The 20,687-nt window shown below is 35.2% G+C and overlaps 1 protein-coding gene across 1 annotated transcript in view; it reads left to right on the forward strand.

The window, feature by feature from the left end:
- The window catches only part of ADAMTS5 (ADAM metallopeptidase with thrombospondin type 1 motif 5), a 142,206-nt gene that overhangs the window by 62,687 nt on the left and 58,832 nt on the right, over positions 1-20,687 (forward strand). Inside the window, exon 3 of the mRNA XM_053705994.1 lies at positions 19,202-19,369. Coding sequence (XP_053561969.1) covers positions 19,202-19,369 — 168 coding nt within the window. The remainder of the gene's footprint in view (positions 1-19,201; positions 19,370-20,687) is intronic.

The raw sequence follows: 20,687 nt of genomic DNA on the forward strand, positions 1-20,687 counted from the left end.
TTTGATCTTTCTATGCTCTTTATCTGATAGGTGAGTTTCCTGTAGACATGCTATATCGAAATCTTTTTTCCCTAGTAGGTTCAAGATTGCTTTCCTCTTTATAGGGGAGTGTATCCCCCCTATGTTCCAAGTCAGTATTTTAACCATCTAACTTATAAGAGGGAATCCTCGGGGAGAAGGATATGGGAGGGGGGAGGGAAAGGAGAGGAAGAAGAAGAAAAAGAGGGGAGAAGAGGGAAGAAGAGAAAAAAAAAAAAAGATGTAAGTAAATAAATAAATTGTGTTTTTAACACCTTGTGAACAGAATCATACCTTATTTTACCCATAACTATAATGTCTTTCTATCTATACAGATACTGATGAAACTTTTTAGGCATATACACAATCCTTTTCTACTTAGAGAAGTAGACATTTTTCTCATGCGTCCTAATGTTACAGTAATAAACAACATTTCACAAACATCAAACCAGAAATTTATAAACCATCTGTGTTCAGCATCATATATTACTTGATACATAGTTATACATTCTTTGTGAGTATATATAGAAAAAGAGGGCAAAAAAAAAAAAAAAGGTATATTGCCCTTTGTGAGAAAAAAAATAAGTAAATTGTGTTTTAACCTCTTGTGATCAGAATCATACCTTATTTTACCCATAGCTATAGTGTCTTTCTATCTATACGAGTACTAATAAAACTCTTGAACATATACACAATCTTTCTCTACTTAGAGGAATAGGCTTATTTCTCATTCGTCCTAATATTACAGTGGTAAGCAACAATTCACACATATCAAACCAAAAATATATAAACCACCTGTGTTCAACATCATATATTACTTGATACATAGCTTTAGGCCTATACACAATCTTTTCTCTACTTAAAAGAGTAGCCTTGTTCCTTATTTGTCCTAATATTACAGTGATACACATCATTGTGAAAAAAAAAACAAAAAAAAAAAAAACATAAAGAGATCCAGAGGAAAAAAAAAAAAAAATTAAAAAAAAAAAAAAAAAAAATATTTTCTGTCTGGGGAAGAGAAAAAAAAAAATATTTTCTGTCCGGGGAAGAGAAAAAAAAAAAAAAGAAGAAAAATTTTGATCTCTTAAGCAAACATAAAGAGATCCAGAGAAAAAAAAAAAAAAAAAAAAAAAAAAAAAATATTTTCTGTCCGGGGAAGAAGAAGAAAAAGAAAAAAAAAAAAAGAAAAGAAAAAAAAATATAGGTAGATAGAAAAAAAAAAAAAAAAAATCTTTGTTAAATGGCATCTTTAGACACACAAAAACAATTACAAAAACCATATAATGTAAAGAAGACTCTCATTAAGCCATCCCCTTCTTTGATTCATTATCCAAGAATGAAAGGGCTGCTTCTGGGGAGTCAAAAAAGAAAAAATCCAGGCCTGATTTTATCCTGAGTCTGGCTGGATACAGAAGGGAGAAAAACCTTTTTTCTGCAACTAGGCGAGAGCAGATAGGCGAAAATTGTTTCCTTTTCAGCGAGACTTCAGAGGAAAAGTCCTGGAAGAGCAGGATCTTTGCTCCTTGATGGTGTAGGTTCTGTTGTTTCCTATAGGCTCTCAAGATCTCGCTTTTTCCTTGGAAGTTCAAGAATTTCGCCATGACTGGTCTTGGTCTCCTATCAGTTGTCGTTGATTGGTCTCTTTCTCTTCCCAATCTATGCACTCTTTCAATTATGAATATGTTCTGCTCTGGATTTAAGCCCAATAGCTCAGGAATAGTCCATTCCACAAACTTTTTTAAGTCCTGGGTTTTTATTGATTCGGGGATGCCGATCAGGCATAGATTGTTCCGCCTGGCTCTGTTCTCCATCTCATCAATTTTGTTAGATAGTGATAGATTTTGTTTCATTAAGGCCTCCATCTGAAGTTGTGCTTTAATCTGAGTATCTTCGCAATTTGAAATCCGTTGTTCCTTCTCTTTTATTCTCTCTGCCTGATTTTTTAACTCCTCCAGTATTGTATTTAATCTGGTATGAATCTCTTCCAATTTGGGCCCTATCAGGGCCGAGACCAGTGTTGCAATTTCCCCTGCATAAGAAGTGTCAGGAATCATTTCTTCCCTAAGTGATTTATTTGGGGAGTTAATTGAATTGGCAGTCTTATTGCCTTTTTTTTCCGTTTGTTTCATTTTTGGTGACATTTTCCCCTGGTTGAGATACTTCTCCATATATCTGCTGACTTAATTCAGGCTCTGACCTGCTAGCTCCCAGTTGTAATCAACACTCAGCAGGGTGTCATCTCACAGGTCTTTTTCACAATGAGTGCAGTTTACAACCAAATCACTTTAAAAGAGGAGGGTTTTGAAAAAATAATAAAGAGATAAAGGAGAAACTTGTACCAGTCTCTAAGCAACTCCAATCTTTATCAAATTCAACTTTTTGAGCAAGAAATTTTTAGGGAAGGTAGGGAGAGGAGGAGGGAAAAAAAAAAAGTAAACCAAGAGCCAAGGAAAAAGTAAGCTGAGCTCCTATACTCTCTGGTTCAACACCCCTCTTACATATGAGGGACAAACAGGGAACAAAAACAGCAACAGTCAGTAAAATACGTTCCTACCTTCCCTTGTTCCTTCCTTTCTCCTCCATTTACTCCGCTCTGTTCGCCCACAATTTTTCAGGGCCTCTCTCCTTACTCCTTTCTTTCTTTCAGGGGGACGAAGGCCTCCTCTAGGAAGGCAACTCTGTGGCTTCCCAAGTGCACCCCCTCACACCTTCTGCACCCGGAGAAAACCTCAGGGTTAGTCGGTAGCCCAATAGATCCTGGGCCCCTAGACCCTTCTTGTGTCGCTGTGGGTAGTAGCTTATCCCAGCCTTGCCCTTGCCGTATCCTGCTGTGGAGGTGTCAGGCCAGGTGTAGCCCGCAATTCGAGCCGCCTCCCCTCCTAGCACTCCTGGCAGAGAAACTTCCCAAGGGCGCTTCAAACCCCAAACTCGGCACTGGACGCGGTTTCCTCTCCACCGCTAGCGTGTCCGTGCTTCTGCTTGGGCTCCCGCTGTGTTGCGCTACGTGCTGTCGTCACAGCGCACCTCCCCTTCCTTCTGCTCACACAAAATATATTCATATTGACTCAAGATGCAGTAAATCACTATATACCACTATTTCAAACAGGATTAAATTCACACTACTGTACCCAGGGCACCATCTGAGGCATAGCAAATGTTTTACCACACAGCAAATATTTTTTTTTACCATATGAACCATACATTATTGGATAATCTTGATAGTGGCAAGCATATACTTTGCTCCTCTTACAATTCCTGTTAGCGTTGCTAGCTATTCTCAACAAAAAAAATTCAAAAAATACCAGATGATCTGCAGGTGACCAGCTATGAGTGGTAGGTGGGATCATACAATAGCCCCTCCCCAAATCTGAAAATAACGCACACACTGTCAGCTTTGGAGAGGGTTCATTATATTGCATTGTCTGTAATGAAAATAGTGATTTAACCCCTCTTGATAGTTGGGGACACAGTGTTTTACCTTTTTTTTTTTTTTTGCTGTGTTTCTATAACACATAGTTTTACCCAAAGTGGCTGATAATAACACACACTGAGCAATGTTTCTCTCCTTGACTGCCAATAACACATATGACAGGGATTTGTTTTCATCACTAGCTGCCAGTAACACACATAGTAATGCATGAGCATTGTCTTTTCTTTATTCTTAATATCTTTACTATATTTGTAATTGATAGCAGCATAGGAGACCTTTAACATTAAAGGGATACTTAACCCATTTTTTATTTCTTTCATGATTCAGATAGTACAAGCAGTTTTAAACAACTTTCTAATTTACTTGTATTATCATTTTTTCTTAATTCTCTTGGTATCTTTATTTGAAAAGGCAGGAATATAAGCTTACGAGCCGGCCCATCTTTGGTTTAGCACCTGGGTAGTGCTTGCTGATTGGTGGCTAAATGTAACCACCAATCAGCAAGCGCTATCCAGGGTACTAAACCAAAAATAAGCCGGCTCCTATGCTTACATTCCTGCTTTATCAAATAAAGATACCAAGAGAACAAAGAAAAAATGATAATAGGAGTAAATTAGAAAGTTGTTTAAAATTGCATGCTCTATCTGAACCATAAAAAAAAATGGGTTCAGTGTCCATTTAAGCTGCCTTTTAGTGGACTTTATAAAACTGGCAAGTTGTGTCCAGTTTTTCTTCTTTGCATAAACTTAACTGGATAACTAGACTATCCAGTTTAATAATGGAATGGTGGTAACCATAAATACCGTAATGGCCATAACAATTGTGTAAATGGGATACAAATATGTACATATCTCTATGTATGTAAACTTGTGTGTCAAAAAAGTGTTTGTCAAGACACAAATTGAACTGTATATAAAGTCAACTTAAGTTTACATAGTAAAGTATACGTTTCCTCATCTGACTTGTTGCAGGCTTAATTGTTCCACCTGCTGCACACATGTTTAAAAAAATATAACATTTTCAGTGAAGCAAGACCAGTTGGAAATTGGCCATACATTTCTTAAGTCTTTATTTAATAACGGAACTTTCTATTTTAATCCTATTTGTGTACAAGATTTGTTACTGTACTATACTAGTGGACTTCTGATTGGCCGTTCTCATGTGGCTGGTAAAATGAGTCAAAAGCATAAGTTAGATGATCTGAAATCAAAGCAGAATGTTCAGCCAAAATGTTAGGAAGTGTTTTAGACACAACATTATCTCTGCTTAGCTTTTGCTGTGGTTTGAGGTTTTTATTACTTCTGCTGATCTACGTAGAAGTTTGCCCCAATGAACGGATAGATGAAACATGACTTTATTTTGAGAGCTGTAATGTATCCTGCTACATATTAACGTTAAAGCAATTCTCCAGTTAAAGGTTTCTGGCACATTCATCTCTCAAGATGTGGGAATAGTGAGTATTTTGCTTTGATTTTGGTATAATTATTATTGCAAATGGTATGCTTGTTGGTTAAAAATATAATTGCAAGATTGTGTGGTCTCATTTTCAGGAATTAAAAAAATAAACATGTATTCTTATGTCAACATCTGGTTTGACTCAGCATGGGTTGCAGGAAGTGACAGGAACTTAGGTTTATATTACAATGATTAGAACTTTTCATGCAAGTAAAGGTGGTATGGCACAGTATTTAAAGTATTTAGTGTGTCAAGTTGACATTTATTGAGCTTGCATACCTTAAATGCATATAGGGTCCTAGATATTTGAGTGTTGGTGACATAGTTTAGTGAGAGTATCATTTTTACTTTAGTGTGCTCTAACTCAATCAATAAAGTTTAATTTTTACTTTAATGTTCCTTTAATTAAATTAACACTTCATTAACATACTTTCCAAATGCCCTGGCTTACTTCTATTGTCTGTCCCCCTTTATCACATGACAGCAATCGGCCAATCACAGGCTCATATACTGCCTCAGAAAGTGTGCCTCTAAAAAGACTGTGCAGAATTTCACAATGGAAGTAGCTTACAAAGTCAATTACAACTGCATACTCTATCTGAATCATGGAAGTTTAATTTTGACTTTAGTGTCCCTTAAATATAAATGAGGACAATTAATGGCTGTTATTGAAATTATCATGCAACTGCTAGATCTTATGGTTAACATGAGGTTAACAAACATTTGTTATAGTAAACTACGTGTATGTGATCAGCTGAAAGAGGACCTTAATGTGTATCATAGCAACACACTCAATCTAGAAATGATAGCAGAGGTGCTTAAAAGTTCACAGAGTCCAATATAAAAATTCCCAATATGGACACAAGCAAAGATGACTGCTCTTCTCCTCTTCTAAATGAAAAACACAATGGAAATGTTCATATGAAACAATAAGAAGGTGCAAAATTGTGTGGTCCATATTAAAGGGGCAAGTAACATTCAACAAAAACATACTTACAAAGCTGATAGCACTTCCTTGTGCTAATAGAAGTAGTCTGCACAAGAGAGGGCTATCATCCTTGTGATTATGTTTATTGTTGCATATTACTTACCCCTTTTATATGAATCACACTCCTTACCGTTTCCATTGTAATGTGTCACATACATAACTTGGGGAAATGTGCTCACCAAGTACAACTACATTTTGACTACTTTTGTCATTCACAACACAAGAGATACATTTGCTGAATTATATAAGTATAACCTCATCCAAAAAAGAAGAGTCACAATCCAGTGTGGGGTAAATGTTAAATAGTTTTCACTAGGAAGAATTAGTAGCCTCCCTTGCTTGCTGGTGAAAACTATGTGTACACCGCATTCATTTACCTGTGAAGTACTTGACCTGGCTGCTACACCAACTGACAACAAGGCAGATTTGATAAGTAGGGCTCCAAAAGCTGTGGCTGTAAGTGCCATGAACAAGCACTCTTAAGGTTGCTGACTACTAGTCTATGATTCATCTGTAGTTGTATTGGAAATATCTATTTAGTTGTATTCTTGTGAATGTGAAAATAGCTTTGCTCATGTGAGTAGGCTGTTAAAGACTTCAAGACTGAATTTAATAATTTAAACATGTCACAATATTTTTTTTATTTATTTATAAAATATTTTACCAGGAAGGATACATTGAGATTTCTCTCGTTTTCAAGTATGTCCTGGGTCCACAAAACATTGCATTGAAACAATAGGGTACAATAAAATTCCAAAACAATAATAATACACAATATATGCAAACATTTTACATAGAACAGGTAGGACATATATAATCGACCATGACAGGTGCATTCTGTTTTGAGATATGTAGAGAGGGATCTCTTAAAGGATATTAGGCTTGGGGAAGGTTTGAAAGTGTGTGGGAGGTCATTCCATAACTGTGGTGCTCTGTAGGAAAAGGAGGATCGAGCTGCTTTCTTTTTGTATTGAGGCAAGCTAAATAATGTGCTGGTATTGGATCGGAGGTTATAGGAAGTGGGAATAGCCGGGGAGAGCATTCTGCTCAGGTAGGGTGGGAGCTTCCCAGAAAGGTTCTTAAACACAAGGCGGGAAAGATGGAGGGTGCGTCTGGATTCCAGCGACAGCCAGTTTAGTTCTTTTAGCATGTCACAATGGTGGGTCCTGTAGTTACATTGTAGCACAAAGTGGCAGAACGAGTTATACAATGTATTAAGTTTATTAAGGTGAGTTTGTGGTGCAGGTGCGTATACTATGTCCCCGTAATCCATGATAGGCATCAGCATTTGATTTCATTAGTAAAATAAGATTGTAACTGAAAGGATAATTAACACACATGCAAATATTATTTAATTGTTTAACAAAAGCTAATCATACATATTTTGGAGACCTACAGTATCTTTTATTTATATGACTAATGCCTAATATAGGGCTATATTACGAGTATAGCACTAAAAGTTACGCGCAGGTTTATCACAGGTGTTTGTGTGCATCAGGTTTTTCGCTCATATTAAGTTGAAAGTAAACAAGATTGCTTGAACCCAATTCAAGTTAATGCTCATCGGGTTAGCGCGTCCACAGAGCTCTGCTTAACTGTTTTGTAAAACAAAAATGTGTCAAAAAAACACATCAAAAATACATTACAGTTGCACTCATAATAACACCATCTTATAAAAAATATTCAAAAAAAATATTGCACCAAAAAGTTATAAGGACTCAAAGATATGAGGTGTCAAAAAAGTCTGCAAAGTGCTTTAATATTTGAGATACATACATATACATCTCCAAAGATATATATATATATATATATATATATATATATATATGTGTGTGTGTGTACACATGCATTTATATATTTATATTTGTATATCTGTATTTACAGACAAATATACACATATAAACCAATAAATACATATGTATACATATAGACATATATATATAAGTACATTGGAGCCCTTTGCAGTTAAGTAGATGAAAACATGTGAAATCATATTTATGCAATAATCATATTTAATAAAAGGTTTTAACTATGTATTTACTGTAAATATATCACATTCCAATGTTCTGCACAAAGCAGAATATGTTTTGTCTCAATAAATAGAACATATTCTGCTATGTTAGAACTTGAGAATATGCAATCAGGTTTGCGCACGAGTAGGGTGTTAGGTTTTTCCACTTTTTTTGCACCATTGACTTCTATGGGGGAATAGGTTATTCAGCTTTTTGCAGTCGTCGGGTTAGCGAAAACAGTTTTTTTTTCAACTCATACTATGGGGCCTATTTACCATGGTGCGAGCGGACATGATCCGATATAGCGGATCATGTCTGCTGCACATCGATAAATGCTGACAGCATACGCTGTTGGCATTTATCATTGCACCAGCAGTTCTTGTGAACTTCTGGTGCAATGCCGCCCCTGCAGATTTGGTGCTAGCATGAATAAGGGTTGTTAGACTCGAAACGTCGCTGTTTCTATGGGGCCCATTTATCAAAGGGCTTGCGGACCTGATCCGACACTGCGGATCAGGTCCGCAAGACCTCGCTAAATGCGGAGAGCAATACGCTCTCCACATTTAACATTGCACCAGCAGCTCACAAGAGCTGCTGGTGCAACGCCGCCCCCTGCTGACTCGCGGCCAATCGGCCGCCAGTAGGGAGCTGTCAATCAACCCGATCGTATTCGATCGGGTTGATTTCCGGCGGTTCCTGTCCGCCTGCTCAGAGCAGGCGGACAGGGTTATGAAGCAGCGGTCTTTAGACTGCTGCTTCATAACTTGTGTTTCTGGCGAGTCTGAAGACTCGCCAGAAACACGGCCCTTCAAGCTCCATACGGAGCTTGATAAATGGGCCTGTATATCTGTACTATTACAATAAAGCTTTAAAAGAATATATGGTGCTGTGGACAACTATTTTGTGTAGGTTATTTTTTAGTTAGACATCCACACATATTATATATTCTGTTATTCTGCAGACCTAGTAGATTCAAACTATACCATTATTATATGTATATATGATGATATGCGAGAACTCTACAGCAAAAATGTGTTGAAAATTTATATTTTTATTAAATTTTTAAATAACCAAGGTTGTAAAAAAGAGTATGTATCTATAGTCAAAAGAAGAGGGGGTTATCCACATATAAATAAGGGCCTTTGGGTATATGTATATAACTTTGATCTGCTAATAGGGGCCTTAATGGGCCTCTACCCAAATGCACATTTATACGTCAGACTATCACTATAACCACAGTAATCACCTTGCTATACAAAACCTATACAGAGACTTTATTTTAAAGAGGGACTTCTGGGCTTTAAACAAGGGGTCATGGGAGTCTCAATGACTTTTTGTTGACCTGGGTGCAGTGACGTCACCAGCATCACCGGATTCTCCCACTTGGCCACAAGGGATGCAGGTTTAAGTGGAGCAAGGGGAAGCCACAATAACCCCCCCCCCCCCCAGGATGGCAACACATGGTTGTCATCCACACTTGATTTATTGTGTGGATGGCGACCATGTGTCATAATCTACACTTAAAGGGACAGTTTACTCCAGAATTTTTATTTTTTAAAAAGATAGATAATCCCTTTATTACCCATGCTCCAGTTTTCCATAACCAACACTGTTATATTGATATACTTTTTACCTTTGTGATTACCTTGTATCTAAACCTCAGCAAACCGCCCCAGTTCTTTTGTCAGACCTGCATTTAGCCAATAACTGCCCTCTCATAAGTAACTCCACGGCGTGATCACAATGTTATCTATATGGCAGACATGAACTAATGCCCTCTAGCTGTGAAAAAACTGTCAAATCCATTCAGATAAAAGGCTGCCTTCAAGGGCTTAGAAATTAGCATATGACCCTACCTAAGTTTAGCTTTCAACTAAAAATACCAAGAGAACAAAGCAAATTTGATGATAAAAATAAATGAGAAGGTTGTTAAAAATGACATGCACTATCTGAATCATGAAAGTTTAAATTTGACTAGGCTGTCCCTTTAAGTGGGTCATATTTATTTTCATGTCCCTTTAAGCTTTTTCTAACTAAACTTTCTTGAGTAGGAATCTTAATATTAAAACACACACTATTGTTGATTAAGAATAACTTTAGTTTGACACCTTGTGATAACAAAATGTGATAAAAGAAAATTTGACTGTGATATTGATCTCTTTTCATTTTGCAAGTTTGAAGGTCACTGGCTAAAGCGTATAAAGTGTTTATGACATTGGATAGGCAAAGCTTACTAACTGAATTTAAAATATATATTTTTTCTCTTAGAGACAACTCAAATCTGTTTCATTGTTAAAGGGACATTAAACCCAAATATTTTCTTTTATGATTTATAAAGAGCATGCAATTTTAAACAATTTTCTAATTTACTTCTATTATTTAATTTGCTTCATTCTCTTGATATACTTTTCTGAAAAGCATATCTAGATAGGCTCAGTAGCTGCTGATTGGTTGCTGCACATAGATGCCTCATGTGATTGGCTCACCCATGTGCATTGCTATTTCTTCAACAAAGGATAGCTAAATAATGAAGCAAATTAGATAATAGAAGTAAATTGAAATGTTGTTTAAAATTATATCTTCTACTTGAATCATGAAATTCCTTTTTTTTGGTTTAGTGTCCCTTTAAGTCAATCATCCTTCTCCTTTGCTCTATGGATCTTCTTTTAGTCGCAAACAGGACATTTCATTTTAGAACATCCTATTCTATGTTTCTGGGTCCAGGGGTGGGAAAATGTTTTTCTCATTGAGTTCCATTGGCTCATGTAAAAATATAAAGATCCACAGAAAAAATGCAGCATATTTATATTTTATATATTTATTTAATGGATCTGTTTTAAAACTTGGCAAGTTTCATACCTTAGGTACAACCTTATTGCTACCCGTTGTGGCTTGAGTGCAGTCACACTTATGTCAGCAATTTAGCAACATTCAGCCACACTGTAATGTCTCCTAAGTTTTGAAGGCACATTTTAATTTCTATGGGAGACATTAAACAATAATTTTCACAGTATCTCATGCCTTTGACTATTATTTGTAGAAGATTTAAACAAAACATGACTGCTAAAAATATTGCATAGCTAACCTTGCTTGACATAACATCATTAGTATCTTTTGATCTACCCAACCTTCCAGCAGGAAAAAATCTAAGGCAACCTCACATTACTGCAAATAATTCACCCTACAGTTACGTCTAACTTGCACAAACCTCCACCACCACCTCAACTAACTATATCCTTGAAACCACCACTGTAGTAAACAACACTATTTAAAACCCTATTCCACCTTAACACGCTCATTGCAATACCCCAATACATAAGGGGACAACTTTCTGACCACACCCATTGTAATAACCATCTAACATTCAATGGCCTCTCCTACATGTTAAAATAAAAATAAAGAGCAACAACAAATATTTGAATAAAACCCTTTATATAACACAAACATTTATCACTGTAACCCCTGTTCCAGTCTGTTCCAGCCAGCAGTAACAGGTCAACACTAGATAGTATTATACCCACTCCAGCTTAGTGGTTGGCATAGGATTAAGATCTTAGAAGACACCTAATGAGTCCACTAGCACCAAAGCCAATTCTTTCTCATTCTTCTAGGTACTTTACAGGGAGTGCAGAATTATTAGGCAAATGAGTATTTTGACCACATCATCCTCTTTATGCATGTTGTCTTACTCCAAGCTGTATAGGCTCGAAAGCCTACTACCAATTAAGCATATTAGGTGATGTGCATCTCTGTAATGAGAAGGGGTGTGGTCTAATGACATCAACACCCTATATCAGGTGTGCATAATTATTAGGCAACTTCCTTTCCTTTGGCAAAATGGGTCAAAAGAAGGACTTGACAGGCTCAGAAAAGTCAAAAATAGTGAGATATCTTGCAGAGGGATGCAGCACTCTTAAAATTGCAAAGCTTCTGAAGCGTGATCATCGAACAATCAAGCGTTTCATTCAAAATAGTCAACAGGGTCGCAAGAAGCGTGTGGAAAAACCAAGGCGCAAAATAACTGCCCATGAACTGAGAAAAGTCAAGCGTGCAGCTGCCAAGATGCCACTTGCCACCAGTTTGGCCATATTTCAGAGCTGCAACATCACTGGAGTGCCCAAAAGCACAAGGTGTGCAATACTCAGAGACATGGCCAAGGTAAGAAAGGCTGAAAGACGACCACCACTGAACAAGACACACAAGCTGAAACGTCAAGACTGGGCCAAGAAATATCTCAAGACTGATTTTTCTAAGGTTTTATAGACTGATGAAATGAGAGTGAGTCTTGATGGGCCAGATGGATGGGCCCGTGGCTGGATTGGTAAAGGGCAGAGAGCTCCAGTCCGACTCAGATGCCAGCAAGGTGGAGGTGGAGTACTGGTTTGGGCTGGTATCATCAAAGATGAGCTTGTGGGGTCTTTTCGGGTTGAGGATGGAGTCAAGCTCAACTCCCAGTCCTACTGCCAGTTTCTGGAAGACACCTTCTTCAAGCAGTGGTACAGGAAGAAGTCTGCTTCCTTCAAGAAAAACATGATTTTCATGCAGGACAATGCTCCATCACACGCGTCCAAGTACTCCACAGCGTGGCTGGCAAGAAAGGGTATAAAAGAAGAAAATCTAATGACATGGCCTCCTTGTTCACCTGATCTGAACCCCATTGAGAACCTGTGGTCCATCATCAAATGTGAGATTTACAAGGAGGGAAAACAGTACACCTCTCTGAACAGTGTCTGGGAGGCTGTGGTTGCTGCTGCACGCAATGTTGATGGTGAACAGATCAAAACACTGACAGAATCCATGGATGGCAGGCTTTTGAGTGTCCTTGCAAAGAAAGGTGGCTATATTGGTCACTGATTTGTTTTTGTTTTGTTTTTGAATGTCAGAAATGTATATTTGTGAATGTTGAGATGTTATATTGGTTTCACTGGTAAAAATAAATAATTGAAATGGGTATATATTTGTTTTTTGTTAAGTTGCCTAATAATTATGCGCAGTAATAGTCACCTGCACACACAGATATCCCCCTAAAATAGCTAAAACTAAAAACAAACTAAAAACTACTTCTAAAAATATTCAGCTTTGATATTAATGAGTTTTTTGGGTTCATTGAGAACATGGTTGTTGTTCAATAATAAAATGAATCCTCAAAAATACAACTTGCCTAATAATTCTGCACTCCCTGTATACTCCTTACCACTGTTTGTCCTCACATTTTTTATTCCCATCCTCATGCATTTTTCCTTCTGTTTTTATCCTTTTCAGAATGTATATATATCCTTCACCATTTGTCTAATTTTACCATTTCTATCTGCACAGTTTGCAAGGAATTAAGACAAGGGACCTAACTGAAACCCTAAAAATCTGCCTTTGTCATAGATCTAAGTTCTAGAACTGCCCCTGGTCCAGGCTAACATTAAAAAAATGGTCCCTGATCCATCCCTATATGACTTAATTTAAAAATAAAACTGTCACTGATACATCCCTATAGTATCAGTAATGATATTATCTTTAATCTTTGGAAGATACAAAGCTTGTATCCACTAACCAAACACTAATCTGTCCAAAAATGTTCTATTCTTTCAGATCTATCTACATTTCCCAGACTCCTTCCAGGATCAGGGAAAATCTTGTTTATCTATTATGTTAATTTCTACAATTATTATTATTTATTTATTTTTGAAAGTTGAAAAATAAAAGAAAATATTTTAAAAATATATATTTTGAATATGTTTATACTGTGCTTAGAACATTATACATTTGAAACCTTTAATCTCCCTTTAACTACTGCATATTGCATTGCCCTGGAGTGCACATATTTTATTGTTCTCTCCATGTCTATCTCTCAACATTTGTGGCTAGGTATTTGGGACTTAGGAGGTTGACAGGGGCTGTCAACGTTTTGTGGATGGAGATGTGCTGGAGGGTGATGGGATTGTGGTTGTATACTGGGCAGATACGGGCTGTCAGTGGGTGTGTCTGGGTAGTTTGTCTGTGGGCATGTCTGGGTGGCCTATTGGTAGGGCTAAGGGAAATTCTGCAAATAGGGACATATGGATGTCTCAGAGGCTGTCTCAGAAGGACAGTGGGGCAGAACTCAAAATTAGAGAATGTCCCTCTCAAATAGGGGCAGTTGGGAGGTCTGCATGTGGTTTGCTTGATTTTCCTATGATTGCATATAAGGACGTTAAACCTTTTGAGATTGTAATATAAAGTGTTTAATTATCTGTAGTAAAACCAACAAATAAACAAACAAAAAAACAGTAATTTAACTGTGAAAGTTGTGGACTTTCCTATCCCCTTGAGTAATGGGTACTGCCATATTGTAACTTAGTTATCTTAGTTATAAAAAGCCTATTCTTATCCCATATATCCTGCTGAGGCCATTTAGTAACCGTTATATTAAAGTAACTGTCATAACATTGCTATATTCCATACAGCCATTGCTTACCCATTATGGACCAGATTACAAGTGGTGCGGTATTTAATGCTCCCGCTTGAGAGATAACTTCGTTAGCAGTAAGTTTTTTGCGCACGTCGGTAGTGCTTGTATTACAAGTGAAAGTAAAGAATGTTCGCTCCCGTGCTAACCTGGCGTCTGTAAAAAGCCGAGCTTAGAATATCACGTACGTTTACGTATTCCCCCATAGAAGTCAATGGAGCAAAAAAAGTGGAAAAGAAAACCTAACACGTGTAAACACGATCGCATATTCTCAAGTGTGCTAACTCAACATGAAAATATGAACATTTCACATTCCAATGTTCTTCACATAGCAGAATATGTTCTGTTTATTCTTTAATACATATTTCTAGATATATCTGATGGTATTTTGGTATGATATATATCTATAACTATATATATATAAATATATATATATATATATATATATATATACCATCTCCATCTTTAAACATGTATGTCTATGTTAAAGCCCTTTGCCTGCCTTATATATTTGAGCCCTTATAACTGTTTTGTTCAGTTTTGTTTTTATCAGATAGTGTTATTATGAGTGTAATTGTTCTTTTTAATGTATTTTTGATGTGTGTTGTCCTAAAACAGTTAACCAGAGTTCCGAAGACGCTATATCCCGACAAGGGGTAACTTCAATCACACTCAAGCGATTACATTTACTTTCAGTTTGTAATACAAGCGAAAAACCTGATGCTCTCAAACACCCACATTAAATCTCTTTTTTCTTGTGCATAATTGTTAGCGCTCCACTCGTAATCTGGGCCTATATCTGTCCCTACTTGTCCTTTGCAAAAGAGATAGATTTCAACATGGAGGCACCCGTTACTTTATAGAAACTTACAGTTTACTCATCTATCTTCAATATTTAAACAACTAATATAATTTAAAAAAAGTACACAAACCTAATGTTCTCATTATATCTAACGTTTATTTACTATTTAATGTGTAGCATATATATATATATATATATATATATATATATATATATATATATATATATAGATTAAAATAATCAATATCCTGTCAATACATCATTTCATTTAGAAATGATCAAAGTAGAGTTATTTTGTATACTTGTTGTATAACTTATATTGTTTCATTGTAAATAAAAATGCCAGGCATCCATCTTCCCTAACTATAAATAACCAGTTGATGCTAGTAACTCCATGTTAATATTGGCATTTTACACAGATGGAAAAAAAAAATCTAAGGTGACAAGGAGCAATTACGTAATCATTACCGGGGGAATTAACTGGAAACCAATTAGTGCTGTGAGCCAGTTGTTTAATTAAATACTAAGCAGCACACCTGCAACACGTCTACGTATTGTGCTTTGTTTACTTCTATGTTTCAGGTGGATAGTTTAGCAGCTCAGAAAAAAGAAAAACAAGCCTTTTACTGAGACCTATAAGAATAATATTATTTATGCGTACAGCCTGTTTTTAAGAGATATATAATATTTTCTGGAAAATTACACTGAGTTATTGTGTTAGAAGTAAAGGCGTACTTTGTTTTATTGCGCTTTGCTTTATTGTGCTTTGCAGATAGTGTGTTTTGTACAAATTAATGGTTTGTGGCAAATCTGCATCTAGCAAGTCTATTGATGCCATTTTTACTAAAATATATACACATATAAACACATATATACTCATGTATACACACACACACACATATATAAATATATACACATATAAACACATATATACTCATGTATACACACACACATATATAAATATATACACATATAAACACATATATATTCATGTATACACACACACATATATAAATATATATAAACACATATATACTCATGTATACACACACACACATATATAAATATATACACATATAAACACATATATACTCATGTATACACACACACACACACACATATATAAATATATACACATATAAACACATATATACTCATGTATACACACACACACACACACATATATAAATATATATATACACATATAAACACATATATACTCATGTATACACACACACATATATAAATATATATAAACACATATATACTCATGTATACACACACACATATATAAATATATACACATATAAACACATATATACTCATGTATACACACACACACACATATATAAATATATACACATATAAACACATATATACTCATGTATACACACACACATATATAAATATATACACATATAAACACATATATACTCATGTATACACACACACACACATATATAAATATATACACATATAAACACATATATACTCATGTATACACACACACACACATATATAAATATATATAAACACATATATACTCATGTATACACACACACACATATATAAATATATACACATATAAACACATATATACTCATGTATACACACATATATAAATATATACACATATAAACACATATATACTCATGTATACACATATATATAAATATATACACATATAAACACATATATACTCATGTATACACACATATATAAATATATACACATATAAACACATATATACTCATGTATACACACACATATAAATATATACACATATAAACACATATATACTCATGTATACACACACACACATATATAAATATATACACATATAAACACATATATACTCATGTATACACACACACACATATATAAATATATATACACACATTTTGGAGTCCTTACCAGTCAAATAGCTTGAAACATACATTATTATTGTTATTCATTTTTAATGGGCACTCAAAATAACTTTTTTGCTCGCATGCAAACTGTGCTTAAAGGGATATAAAATCTAAATTTTTTCTTTCATGATATCAGATAGAGCATGCAATTATAAGCAACTTTTTAATTTACTCCTATTATCAATTTTTCATTGTTCTTTTGGTATCATTTGTTGAATGAGCAGCAATGCACTACTGGTTGCTGACTGAACACATAGGTGAGCCAATGACAATCAGTATAAATATGCAGCCACCAATCAGCAGCTAGAACCTATGCCCTTTGCTGCTCCTGAGCCTTCCTAGATAAACTTTTCAGCAAAGGATAACAAGAGAAGAAAGCAAATTAAATAATATAAGTTAATTGGAAAGTTGTTTAAAATTGCATTCTCTATCTGAAACATGAAAGAAAAATTTGGGGTTTCATGTTGCTTTAAAGTAAACATTTATCGCTGCCACATATTACAAGTTTAACCCATTCACTACTGGGACTTTCAAAAAAGAACTTACCCCAAATACTGGAGAAGTTTTAGCATTTTTGCAATCACTCCATTTAAACAGAAATAGAGCTACTTATTTACATACCACTTGTGCAATCATGGCACACATGATTGTAAAAGCTTCTCTGGGATCCCTTTTGTTCAGAAATAGTAGACATACATGGCTTTGTCTTTGCTTTTTGGTAATTAGAAGGCCAGTAATTGCAGCTGTGCACCACAGTTCTATTCCTGACAGTGAAGTTTTTTTATTTTGTGACTCAGATAGATCATGACATTTTAAGCAACTTTCTAATTTACTCCTATTATCAAATTTTCTTTATTCTCTTGGTATCTTTATTTGAAATGCAAGAATGTATTTTTGGTAAACAACCTAGGTTGTCCTTGCTGATTGGTGGATAAATTCATCCACCAATCAAAAACTGCTGTCCAGAGTTTTGAAACAAGAAACAAGCTTAGATGCCTTCTTTTTCAAATAAAGATACCAAGAGAACGAAGAAACATTGATAATAGGAGTAAATTAGAAAGTTGCTTAAAATTGCATGCTCTATCTGAATCACAAAAGAAAAACATTGGGTTCAGTGTCCCTTTAAGTATGACATAACCAAGTGTCCTAATTTATGATGACCTATTTTACCTTGAAAAAAAATTTTTTTTTTTTAGATTAAGCTTTCCATAAATATTTTCATTAACAATAGAGCCACAAGCAGCAGTCTCTCTCTCTCTCTCTCTCTCTCTCTCTCTCTCTCTCTCTCTCTCTCTCTCTCTCTCTTTATATATATATACAGTATATATATATATATATATATATATATATATATATATGTATATATATGTTATGGGTAAGGTAAGAAATTCTGGTAATCCTATGATTTCCTGGGTAAAACCCAAGCGGCTGTGTGATTCCCCCATCTACACTATTTATTTTGCCTCCATCTTGAGGGGTTCAAGGAAGGCGCCGTCCCGCTGATCCTCTGGCTTCCACACCAAGTGAACCTTGAAACCCCAAGCGAAGACGGAAAAGATAGTGAAGATGGGGGAATTACAGTGCATGCTATCTATGTTTAATGCAGTGACTCCGCACTCTGAAGGGATTTATGATGATACATCGGGCTTTACCCACAGCTGCTTGGGTAATGTCCTTTTTACCCGGGTAATCCTAGGATTACCCAATATCTGACTTTACCTGCAATATATATATATATATATATTTATTTATTTTTTACTAACGTATGATATTGGAAGATGAGCCTTCACTATATGCTTCTCTAATTTAGAGTATTGCTTCGTACCCAAGGACATAATTAGAAATGTAAGATCAATAAAAAAAATGATCCTTACATATTGCAGTACCTGATTTGTGTAATTATTAAGGAATACAGTAGGTAGAACATTGGAAAACTATACTTGAACTTTTCTATATCGTTTCATGAATATTTTTTTAAATTTATCTCACATAAAAGGATCTTCATTTAGTCCTTTTTTAATGGCGTATAAAGTTATTTTGTTTTTATAGCTGTTTTTTTTAATTTAATTTGTCATTTTTCTAACTTCTCTATGGAAAATGCTTGTAATTTCTAATAAATTGCATACATGTGCTTTTATAATTTATAGGACATCTTCTTGGTCTTTCCCATGACGACTCTAAATTCTGCGAGGAGAACTTTGGCTCACTCGAAGATAAACGTCTGATGTCATCTGTTCTAACAAGCATAGATGCCTCTAAACCATGGTCAAAATGCACTTCTGCGACAATTACTGATTTTTTGGATGACGGCCACGGTAAGTTCTGTGTAAAGCATAAGCTGTCATAAACGTTACAAAAATGTAATCATTGAAAGTCGTCAGACAAGTGTGTAATTTATTATCTCACAGGCCTGTTTATTAGAAATACTTACTATATTAGCATTTAAAATGAAGTGCATTATGTCACATGAAATAAACATCCAATAAATCTATGGGCTGTGTAAGACAGTTTGTTAATTGTTCTATGTTTTGAAAATATTTAACTCTTTGTTCATGCCTTAAAGGGATACTAAACCCACATTTTTTTCTTTCATGATTCAGATAGAGCTTGCAATTTTAAGCATCGTTCTAATTTACGCCTATTATCAATTTTACTTTGTTCTCTTGATATCTTTATTTTAAAAACAGGAATGTAAAGCTTAGGAGCTGACCCATTTTAGGTTCAGCACCCTGGATAGTGCTTGCTTATTGGTGGCTACATTAAGCCACCAATAAGCAAGCATAACCCTGGTTTTGAACCAAAAATGGGCTGGCTCCTAAACATAACATTCCTGCTTTTTAGATAAAGATAGCAAGAGAACAAAAAAATGATAATAGGATTAAATTAGAAAGTTGTTTAAAATGTCATGCTCTATCTGAATCATTAAAGAAAACATTTGGGTTTAGTATCCCTTTAAGAGAAATAAAATAAATAAATATAGTTTTAATTAAATAGAAAATGAGTTATTAGTACAAAATTAAACTTAAGTGATTCAGATAGAGAATGCAATTTTAAAATACCTTCCAATTTATATCTAATATCTAATTTTCTTCCTTCTTTTGGAATCCTTTGTTGAAAAGCATATCTAGGAAGACTCTGGAGTAGTAATGCACTACTAGGAGCTAGCTGCTTATTGGTGGCTGCACATATATGCTTCTTGTCATTGGATTACCCAATGTGTTCAGTTAGCTCCCAGTAGTGTTTTTCTTCAACAAAGGATACCAAGAGAATGAAGCAGATTTGAATATAGAGGTAAATTGGAAAGTTGTGGACAATTGTGTGCTCTGTCTGAATCATTAAAGAACAATTTTGTGTTTCAAGTCCCTTTAAATAATTCTTTATATCTTCATGCTTATATGCTTGCAAGAGGCGGTTGGATCAAGTGTGCCAAAAAGGTAGAATCTACCAGCAGATCACTATGTTATGACTAGTAGACGACAAGTCTGTTGTGCTATTTCTTATTTCCTGACCAGCCAATCATGACAGTATGGGCTGCAGTAGGAATATTAAAATATGCTTTGCACATCAACAGTAGCCTGGATTAAAAAAGGATTTGCCCCTTAGTCTTGCATGCACATCACAATTTTTATGTTC

The sequence above is a fragment of the Bombina bombina genome, chromosome 3, assembly GCF_027579735.1.
Source record: "Bombina bombina isolate aBomBom1 chromosome 3, aBomBom1.pri, whole genome shotgun sequence".
In the NCBI taxonomy this organism is placed as follows: Eukaryota; Metazoa; Chordata; class Amphibia; order Anura; family Bombinatoridae; genus Bombina; species Bombina bombina.